This window comes from Tribolium madens, unplaced genomic scaffold, assembly GCF_015345945.1.
Source record: "Tribolium madens isolate multiple individuals breed KSU strain unplaced genomic scaffold, Tmad_KSU_1.1 Scaffold_97;HRSCAF=244;Tcas5.2_LG3a, whole genome shotgun sequence".
In the NCBI taxonomy this organism is placed as follows: Eukaryota; Metazoa; Arthropoda; class Insecta; order Coleoptera; family Tenebrionidae; genus Tribolium; species Tribolium madens.
The window spans coordinates 1,296,140-1,307,433 of record NW_025401069.1 but is presented as its reverse complement, the minus strand read 5'-3'; the positions used below and the strand labels follow the sequence as shown (position 1 = coordinate 1,307,433).

Sequence of the window (11,294 nt, the reverse complement as noted above, 5' to 3'; positions counted from 1 at the left end):
TCCTCCAAATAAGTACTCATTAATAGTTTTTTGTTTGGTTCCGAAAAAGCCATAGTAAATTCCGATCAAAGTACTAATACTCAGAACAACGATAAAAATAAGGTAATCGTACCAAAAAAATTCAAACATTTTGCTTAGTACACGACCACTTGAAAACAATGTTATACGTTTTGTTTTTTTATTGAAAATTATTATTTACTGAGAACCCACACTTTATATGGGTTTCTAAAGACCACTGAAATGTGGATATTTTTAAACCAATCGACGAGTCTTCAGATAAGAAATAATTGTTACCATTGGGCCAAAACGCTAACTCTATAAAAATAAAGCGGTTATTTATAAAACAAAACTAAAATGCTGCCATTTACTTTGCATTAGTTGGAAAGAAAGGGGTAGATCTCACTCTAATGACCATCTTAAAGCGAGATCTCTTTCCAACTAATGCAAAGTAAATGGCATTTTAATTTTGTTTTACAAATAACCGCTTTATTTATAAAGTTAGCGTTTTGGCGCAATGGTAACAATTATATCTTATCTGAAGACGCGTCGATTGGTGTAAAAATATCCATATTTGAGTGGTCTTTAGAAACCCAAATAAAGTGTGCGTTAAAATTTACCTCACGGCAAGAGATATTCCTATTGGAAAAAAGTTCATTTTTATTTCCTCCAAATAAGTACTCATTAATAGTTTTTTGTTTGGTTCCGAAAAAGCCATAGTAAATTCCGATCAAAGTACTAATACTTAGAACAACGATAAAAATAAGGTAATTGTACCAAAAAAATTCAAATATTTTGTTTAGTACGCGACCACTTGATAACAATTTTATACGTTTTGTTTTTTATTGAAAATTAAAATTTACTGATAAATTTATACCACGACACATGTATTTTTATTCTACATTAACCTTCAAATGCATATTGGAATTAAATAATTGTTTAACAACGATACAAAAAATTGTTTCTGTTTTTCTACCATTTTGGTCACTAGTATAAGATTTTCGAAGAAAACCACAAATAACAGGACTGAAGAACTTTATCAAGTGATCAACGAAACGAGATACAAAATTGCTCAATTTTTTGGACCCAAAAAAAGTAGTACGGCGAAGTAAAAATGAGGGCGCTTAGAGCGTTTTACCGTCTCAGTTTTGAATCGTTTTAAAAATTAATTTAAATTCAACCAGTGTACTAACTGCTTGAAAAAAACTGCAAAAATGTTGAGCTTTATATTGTTAATAAGCTGTGAAAAATGAACGACTAAATTTTTCACGAAAAATATGAGAAAAAAAATATTTAAAATTTAAAGTCTGTGCTCCGTCTAATGTTTTTCAAAATGCTGCAAATACGGTTAGAGATACAAGATAAATGTAAGAAAGAAAGTTGTAGAGAATAAAATTTTCTAGTAAAAAGTCTCCGAGACCATACCTCTATTTTTAATGGCTTAGGTCCCAAAGACGTTCCAAACCGCTGAAGCGACGGATTCGTTTCATTTTTACTGGTGATCCAGTGCCAGAGGAACCCTTTAAAGCAATTTAAACCTAATCCGTTGAAGATAGAAATATGGTCTCGCGGACTTTTTTGTAGCAAATTTTATTCTCTACAATTTTGTTTCTTACATTTTTTTGTATCTTTAACCGTATTCGCAGCGTTCTTAAAAATATTAGGCGGAACGCAAACCGATAATTGTTTATAATTTATCTTTAATACTGTTTTCAATATTTTTGAGAACGCTGCGAATACGGTTAAAGATACAAAAAAAGTGTAGGGAACAAAGTTGTAGAGAATTAAATTTCCTACAAAAAAGTCCGCGAGACCATATCTGTATCTTCAACCGTTTAGGTTTAAATAAATTTTCTGTCTCTTGACCACCGGTAAAAATGAGCCGTATTCGTCGCTTGAGCGTCTTTAGGACCTAAACCATTGAAGATAGAGACATCATCTTGCGGACTTTTTTCTTGAAAATTTTATTCTCTGCTACTTTCTTTTTTATATTTTTCTTGTATCTTTAACCGTATTCGCAGCATTTTCAAAAATATGAGCAAATTGCTAAATGTTTGAAATTTTTTTAAATATACAGGGCGTTCCGTTTTTATTGTGATAAACTTAAAAAGGTGATAGAATATTCAATTCTAAGACAAAAGTTTCCTATGAACATGTATCAAAAAATGTTACGTAAGCGAGCTAGACCCCCTGAAAGAGATGCATTTTTAATGGGGTTTTCCCACTATTGCAGAATAGATAAAATTACAACAGTTGGTATAGCTGATTACTTTTAAACACCTGAACGAATTTAAAGATCAGTTGTCGAAATTTTTAATCACGGGTTTCTTAAACAGTGATATAATTTTAATTTTTATCCTCTTTATGGTCTGTAAGACAAATTGTAAACTGATTTTACTCAAAAACGGTAAAAGTTATCGAAAAAACGCAAGAGACCTCTTTTTGTGAAAAACCACAGATTAGCTGCTTCCATTCATGAATGAAAATAAAATCCGCGTCGCCGTGACCTCGGTGGGTCGACTGTGATTGGCTAAATCAAACTATGATCGTATTTATGAATGATTTGGTTTAGATTATTTGGTGAGATTATTGGGACTTTGCATATATTGCCAACCGAATCCCCTAAACTTTTACTACTTTTACTAGTAAAATGTGTAACATAACCTTAAAACTGTTTATTATGAAATGTGTTCATAAGTGTTTAATTACACTATTAGAATAACTACAACGAAATTTGCTGCTTTGAAAATAGCTTCCAGTAGGTAAATGGTTAAGGTAAAAGTTGCCTTCATTTTAAATTTGATTACAATTTTGTTGGACGACACTGTTTTCATTGATGGCCGCTGCATTTATTTAGATTGTTATACTAAAAATTAATAAATAAGGACCAGTAATATTAATACTTATCTTTAAGAAAACGCCTAATATCTGAAATTCCAACTCGTTTTTGTTAGTCTGAAATTTTTAGAAATAGGTGATATAAAAATGTTAAATAATAATGTACAAAAACTTATCTTTTTTTAATGTTGGAATTACAATCTTATTGGCTATTGCATGGATGAGTCACTTTTCATTGCTGTTGGTTTTTCACTGCATTCATTTGTTATACTAAAAATGAATAAACAATGATTACGTAACAAAAATGATCAATACTTATCATTAAAAATTGTAAAATTGTTCTTTCTGTGCTCAACGATGTGAAAGAATTATCAATTTTCGATGTTTCACCGAAGAGGCTGTAAAGTTCCTATTGGCATATTTGAGGATGTAATAACATCGCATCCTAGCAAAAATCCTTAACAAATATTCAAAGGGAAAATTACAGCAAGGGTGTGAAAATTGAAATTCTTTCAGAACCCGAACAAGGTGATCCTGGACTTTCGATGAGCACGCAATCCAGTGAGTGTTTTTCATGAGGGCCTTCTCCAAATTCTCGATGAAATCTACAAAAGATTTTGCAGGCATTAAAAGTTTCCCAAAAGTAGTACCCGTGCCACCGTATTTTTCTGTGTGTCCCTTGAAGTGCGTGAAAAGTGTGGAAACGTCCAGTTCATCCATCGCAGTGGCGTACTCTTTGCAAGTTGCACAGGAGTGCTTGCCCAAACAGGTACCCACTGATGTAGTGAATGACGTTTTTCTTCGGAAGATCGTCTTTCCGAAAATCTGTGTTTGTGATCTATAATTTAAACATCTATAAATTGGAAAACCCATATGATTCTTTCTTTCACCTTAAAAGATTCTGTGTGGCTTGGAACTGTTCTGTCTTCTTCTTCTACAAAAATATCGATGTTTTCCGGGAGGTTGTTCATCAACAAGATGTCCACGTCCTCGGCGCAGTTGAATGTGTCGGCACATTGCAACAAATCTACGCAACACAGTTTCTTGAATGCTCGAAGAAACTGAATTGGCGTTGCATTTATTGAATTGCCACCTTGCTGACGAATGTTCCCGAAGAAATTTTCCAAACAGTCCTGGTTGATTGTTCTTATCTTCAAGTTTTGACATCCCTCTTCTTTTAATTCTGCCGACAGGTCCATCGTTGATTTGGTTGTGATCTGGAAACATTTAATGCTTTTTATTCTATTCGTGACTTCTCTCTTACTTGTTTCGTGTCTGAGAAGATACGAATTATTTTCAGAAACTGCGTCATTTCACGCAGAAATGTCTCCTGCTCCGGGGTCCCCTTGTATGGCCTTCGGAAAAGATTTTTCGAGGCTTGGGTGCTGGAGTTCAATATGTCGAAAAGATGATCCATCTTTTCAATGAACTCCGCTGTTCCCAAAGCCAAGGTGGGGATCTCTCCGCTGGCCATGTAGGTTGAAAGAGCTATAATATTAACATTGATACAACTGTTTTTTTTTAGTTTTGTACCAACCAGACGAAACTATGGAACTGAGAACTTGCGCCGCATACTTCACCTTCATCTTCTGGAAATTTGTTGGGTGAACGTGGGCTTCACTCAACTTTGGTGCCATCCTCAGGTTCTTGTTCTTCTCCAGGTTGAACATCCCCTCAATGAACTTCCATGATGCTTCTTTTCCATCAAACTGGACCGTGTGTTGCACGGTGTTCCTCATGTACTTCACAAGGTGTGGGGTGTCGAAGAAGTAGAAATAGAATAAAATTAGATCCCACATCAGACACATTCTCGTAGTGAACAATAGATTGCAAATCCTGGGCTTTGCAAGTCGAATTGACAAAGAAGTAGCTGTTTCCAATTTTCTTCAATTCCTTTTGCCATCAAAACCAACGCATTTTGCGCTGGTTTGAATTCTTTTTCTTTGCCAATGTCGTGGAATCCGATGAACTCTCTTCTGGTCGTAGAACAAATTTGCTTTTAGCGAGACTTCGTTCATTGTGATAATAATTCAGTCTTAGCTGCAAGCTTCTAAAAATAAAATCATTAAAACCTGGATAATATTGCAAATTTTCAGTCATTCTCTGCAGAGTTCTGACTGAAGGAAAGTGATACTTTTTCACCATTACTCGATACGCACTGGGGCTTGCAAAGTACAATTCTAGTGCGTGCTATTTGAATTTCTATGTGAATCGCCTTCCTTTCGGTTGTCTGTTCTTCAAATTGCTGATCACTTTGGCTGCCTTGCTGAAATGCGGTGGCAAGAACCTGTCAAACGCCGTCTTGAATTCTTCTCCGGAGATTTCCAGCTTCTTGTTTTCTTCGTTTTCCTACAACGTTTTGTTCGCTGTTTCTAGTTTCCTCTTCAACTTCTTCACGTGTTCTCCTTGGGACTTCAGTTTTGTCTTCAATTTCCTTTTCCTTGGTGTTCCCCCTGAAAGTTCACTACCTGTTTGTGTCTGTGTTGTTCATTGGGATGGCTCAGACTGTTCATCAGTCCCAGCGTGTTTCAGCTCCGACTCGGTTTGGATGTCCATCTCCGACTCGGTTTGGGTGCCTATTTCACAACTCGTGGCTGGAGACTCTACCTCGATATACCTCCCAGCAAAGATCTCGTCTTCATTTAGGAAGTAATCGTAATCGAGTCTCACTGAAATTTCCTGAAACAAATTCAATGTAGGCACAGCTGTAGATGTTAACCGTTTATTGTGGATGCATTTTTTGTCAAAATGCAAACCACAAACCCTGAAATTCAGAAGTTGCCCAGGATTCTGCAGCATGATTTCCTCTCGTCCACAACAACTTTCTATTTTTCGAACCTGTCGAAATCGTTCAGTGGAAATCTAAAAAAACTAACGTTATTTTCATAAAAAGATGACGTGCAATTTTTCACTGCACATAACATTCCTTTGCTCTTACCCATTTTTTTGGAATCGATACAGAATTCTTAAATATTATAAAATAAATGATATTACTAACTACCTACTTACTATGTACAACTAAGTATCAGCAATTAAATACTAATTACTACTTTTAATTTTATCTACGATGGTTTCTGAAATATTGGAAAAAATCTATTAAAAGATGCACCCCTTTCAGGGGATGTGGCTCCCTTATATAAAATTTTTCGATATATGTTTATAGGAAACTTTTATCTTAAAATTGAATATTCTATCACCTGGTTAAATTTGTAACTATAAAAATGGAACATCCCTGTAGTTTTCAATAAAATTTTTGCATTACCTTTATCTCTTATTATTGAGAATTTAATGCTCTATCTGCCTATATTTTTTATTTGCGTTTTGCACACCAAAACAATTGGGTTTTCACAAAATTGGCCCAATTCATTTCCTCCGGTTTTTGAGCCTGCAACGATTTATTTAGCGTTGTTTATTATGTTTATGTACTTACATATCTGAGGTAAAAATGAGTAAAGAATTGGGGACAAAACCAGACTCGTTCCCCGCATGAACGATTAGTCTTCGTCCCTTGGCTACAGGTTTCCGTAAACCTAGCTTAGTATCATCATACCATTATTTTGGAGTGGTGTGGTCGCTATTTATATAGGTCTCATCGGTGTAAACAATAGGTCGACCCTCTGCCCTATACTGCATTCATTTTTTAAGTAAACAATTCTTTTGCGCCTAATTTCGTGACTCTCCATTAAAATCTTTGGATTATCTTTGGTTTTTCCATACTTTTTCAACCGAAATTTCGATAAGGTCTATTTCATTTAAGTATGGAAATTAGGATTAGGCAAGAGTAAAGATTTTTTAAGTTAGAAATAGCTACCACTAAATAGTGACAAGAAGAGTCATAGGCAAACAAGAAAAAAATCATTTACCTAAAACCAAGACGCTTCAACACTTTGGCTAAAGTGTGAATTGCAAGACAGTACCCAAGGGGGGGCGGGGGTGTTAGGGAGTTCAACCCCTAAGAAGGCTATCGAAAAATTTAGTGGACATTCTCAAAATAAATACCATTTAGAAAATGTTGTTAAATCTGATCACTTTTTAAGAGTATATAGAAAAGAATTACCTGACATCAGAAATACTTTGGACGTCTCTAAACAAAAATCCATTAAGAGACTATCAGCAATAATAGATGTCATAAAGTTATGTGGTCGTCAAGAGTTAGCACTTCGGGGTACTAAAGATTCTGGACCATTAGAATTCGACAAAACAGAGCCGACATTAAATGACGGTAACTTTCGTGCCATATTGAGAATGCGAGTTTCAAACGATAATAATCTAGCTCAACTTTTCAATAGCGCACCAAAAAACCAAAAATTCAAAATGAATTAATAAAGATTTGTGGCGACGTAATACAAAAAAAATTGTCCCAAAAAATTAATATTTCGAAAATCCTCGCGAGATTATTGGAAAACCCATGCACCCACTACGTATCACCGTATGGTGCGGTTTCTCGGCCAACGGTGTTCTTGGACCTAACTTCTTTGAAAATGAGAATGGAGAAGCAGAAACTGTCAATGGGGAGCGGTATCGACACATGTTGAATAATTTTCTATGGCCACGTTTGGAAGATATGGACCTCAACAATCTTTACTTTCAACAAGATGGGGCCACTTGCCACACTGCTAGGGAAACTCTAAATTTACTGCAGGAGAAATTCCCTGGTCGTATGATTTCCCGTAATGGTGACGTGAAGTGGCCTGCAAGATCTTGCGACTTAACACCGCTGGAATTTTTTCTTTGGGGTTTTCTTAAAGATCAAGTCTATACAAATAATCCACAGACGATTGATGAATTAAAAAATAACATTCGTGCGACTATTGCTGAAATTAATTTGCATATCTGTGATAAAGTAATCGAAAATTTAAAAAAAGGAATCGCTGTGTGCAAAAGGAATCGCGGTGGACATTTATCCGATATCTTGTTCCACATATAATTTTAAGGTTTTTACTTTATGTTTATCTTAATAAATCGTTGGATTTCTAAATACTACGCATGTTATTTAGAATTTAAATCCCCAAGTTCCCGTTGGGACACGCTTTATAAATACAGTTCTAACCTTTTGTTATTATAAGATCTATAATTGTTAATTTCCGAATTTAGTGGACATTTGGGCCAATTTCCCTCGTTAACTAATTTTACAATTTTTTGTAGTTCCCGATCTTCTAACGTAATTTTTTGAATTTCCTCAAAGTTTGAGGAAGTGTTTGGATTTTTTAATTTAATACTAACTTTCTCCTTCAACCTAGTTCGGTTGAAAATATTTTATCAAACTCGGCCTTCAGTGCACCCCCACATTGTCATCATCATTATTGACGTAATTTACTTGTATAAACCTCATTTTATTTTTCTCTAAAAAGTCACGAGTAGCAATCGGTGGGCCATCGTTTTCCATAACATAAAAATCTAAATACATAGTTATCAACTCCGTTATACATAACCTTAACTCTTTTTAAATAGGTTTTACCCTGGTCTTGTAATAAAATGACAAACTTTTATCTGATTTACAGTTTTAACCTTGACAAAATTTTCTACAAAATCACTGAAACGCTAGATCCGGAATCAATTTCAAACTGCTCAAACTGTCTAATATTTGCAACGTTACATAATGTGGAGCTATTCCGTTACTTTGAATTTTATACAATGATAACTGATCATCGTCTGCGCTACTAGCCTCTGAATCCTGAATCTTGTAATTAACTGCCCTACTATGCTCCTTACTTTCAAAATTCTTACAAAACGCTGCCAAATGACCTCTTTTTTTACATAAAAAACATGCAGTATTTTTGTGAAAACACTTATCTTTAAAGTGATTTTTTCCACATGCTGGACACCTCAATTGACGATCATGTGACGTCCCTGGTTGATTGTCCCTTTGCTGTCTCTGGCGATAACTGCTCTTCTCCCTCTCTTCTGTGGGTTGTTATTTATCGTCCTCGTCACCAATGTGATGTCTTTAAAATGAAACTACACTTTCCCAACAATGATAGTTTATTTACACACAAACACTTCGGAGGGGCAAGCAAGAGTGTCCGTTCGTCATTACCCCACCTTGCTTGCCCCTACACCACTACTTTGGTTTTAAATACGGCCCTGTTTTGTTCTGTGGGTGCAGCAACACTTGCAAAGGAACGTGCCAATTATGGAGGGTTACAAATTCAAGCCATTGTTTGGTTAATCCCTTATAATGTGTCATAAAGTTTTTAGTAGGTCTTAGCAAACGATTTTTTTTATATGTTTTGGACATTGCATAAATTTTAAACTTTCATGATGTCGTCTACACGCGGGGGCTTCCTAGCGGGAAAAAGAAGGAAGCGTCGTCGAGGGGAGCTTCGCTTGGAGAAGGCTGCCGATGTGAATACGGTGACTAAGATTGAGCAAGACGTGACTTACAACAAAAATAAATTCTGTATCGATATTACACGCAAATTAGGTTTTGTATGTTGTTTTCATCATATAAATCATGATTCTTGTTAATTTGTAAGGAGTTTGTTCATTTTTTAATGGATGATTCGTCTGGTAAAATGTTTAGTTTTTTTTTTTTGTAACGCGAGGTGAAAAGTTAAACTTCGGGCAGTGATCACCAAAGTCGCGGTAGCTAATAAGTAACAATGCTTCCACTTGAACAGGGCGTTAGAAAGAAGCTTGCCGAAAAAGAACGGTTTTTGCCCATTAAAGAGACCAAGGGTCCAATACCATTGTCAATTCAGCAGTGTTGTAAGGTTTCGAGACGCAACGTAGGGTTATTTTAAAAAGTGTCTTAAAGTATGACAATCACACGTTATGAACAATTTTCTCAGTTTAAGTTGAATTATTATGAATTATTTTTAAATGCCTCCATTGAATTCAAACTGCAAAGTTACAATACTTTAATTAATGTAATTAGTGGAACAAAATTATTATTTTGTTTCATTCCATTTTTTTTTGTGACCTGCCATAAGTTCTTGTAACTCTTGAAGTTTCAGATAGAAATCGATGAATAACAGGACTGAATAACATTTTGTCAACTGGTAGATTATCCTTCTTGGCGAAATGACTTATAATTACACCGATAATTATCATTACAACTGCTCCAAATAAACACTGGTAGTTATGTGAAAGACGAAAAATAAAAAATGGTTTGCTCCTAAAAAATAAAAAAAGAATCAATTTTCATCATTCATCATTAATTTATACCCTGTTGTTAAGTCATGTGAAGTATTGTTAAGGCTAATTAGAGAAGAGTTTGTCCAAATCGTTTGATTATCACATCCATCGATTAACAAAGGTTTATGAATTGTAACAATTGCTTTATTAAAGAAATATATTTTTGAAATAATTATTATCATTGCTTGGATAATACCGGGCAAAATAGCTCCACCAAAAGCTCCCTAAAATTTTGATTATAATTGCAAAAAAACTCGCATTAATTTTACCTTGGCATTCATTTTTGGAATCAACACTCCTGATGCAAATAAACCAACCGCCGGTCCATCTACAACTGCAGTCACACTCATGACTAAAGGAAAAATATCACCTAAGAGCTCTACAATGTAAGCAATCGAAAGAAGTAAAATACCAGCAATAACCACAATGATTCGTAAAATATACCCAGCTGTTTTTTCAGAAATTTCACTTTTTATAAATTTTGTAACAAAATCATTATAAATGACGCCGGAAATTGAGTTTAAACTTGACGAAATTGTGCTAGAATTATTAAAATTTATTTTGTTCTTCCTTAAAATAAAAGAAGATACCTCAGTGAAGCATTCAGAAACGCATTCAGAAGATATGTAAAGTCCCAAAAGAATTACACAAATTAAATAAACATTATTTTTGGCAATTCAAATATTGTTAATGCAAGAAATTGCTAAATACCTTAAAACGGGTGCTAATGAATTGCGCTCATTTCAAGCACGGCATTTTATAATCCCTACAGTGGACTGCGCCCAGAGAATTTTTACTTACCTGCGTTGCGTTAATCCCTATATGAACTGCGCTCAGGTCGGTCGATATGTCTCAGTGTGACCTAAAGAATTAAATTGTTAAAAATTAAAATCCCATGCTAATGAAAATAGGGATGCACCAGTTGCAAAAATGTATCTACTTTGCATTTCAAAATAAACAAAAACGAAATAGGTTATTAATTATTTACTGAACACAAATATGTATCGGTACTTTATAACAGTGTTTTAAAAAATTTGGTTATAGTACCAAGAACGGTAACCTCGTGATGCTTATGAACTTTTTGCGCGGTTGATTTTTGTTAGTTTTTTTAATAAAATATCTAAAAAATATTCTAGAACACCAAAGTATTTTTGAATGCTTACCGACTTAGCAACAATAAACAAAAATCCTCACCGACGGGTTAGGGATAGCAACGAGTAAATACAACTTACTGTCTTGGAAACAGACGTAGTAAACAATCAAATAGAGTCTAATCGCGCAAAAAACCTATGAGATAGACATTTCACAAAAGTGGATCGATC

The 11,294-nt window shown here is 34.6% G+C and overlaps 1 protein-coding gene across 1 annotated transcript; it reads right to left on the bottom strand.

Moving 5' to 3' along the window:
• Nucleotides 1-9,030: 9,030 nt before the first annotated feature.
• LOC123015025 lies at nt 9,031-10,444 on the bottom strand. Its single transcript, XM_044414438.1, has 4 exons — nt 10,242-10,444; nt 10,169-10,196; nt 10,003-10,114; nt 9,031-9,952 (listed from the first exon to the last, which is right to left on the bottom strand). The coding sequence occupies exons 1-4, from the start codon at nt 10,320-10,322 to the stop codon at nt 9,736-9,738; spliced, it is 438 nt and encodes a 145-aa protein (XP_044270373.1). The 5' UTR covers nt 10,323-10,444; the 3' UTR covers nt 9,031-9,735.
• Nucleotides 10,445-11,294: the final 850 nt, after the last annotated feature.

Bases quoted from the DNA above. Each gene is read 5' to 3' on its own strand.
- LOC123015025 (XM_044414438.1), bottom strand. From the start codon at position 10,322: ATGAGTGTGACTGCAGTTGTAGATGGACCGGCGGTTGGTTTATTTGCA. The intron at 10,115-10,168 runs GTATTATCCAAG...TCTTTAATAAAG, and splicing joins TGGTGGAGCTATTTTGCCCG to CAATTGTTACAATTCATAAA. The intron at 9,953-10,002 runs GTATAAATTAAT...TTTATTTTTTAG, and splicing joins TCACATGACTTAACAACAGG to GAGCAAACCATTTTTTATTT.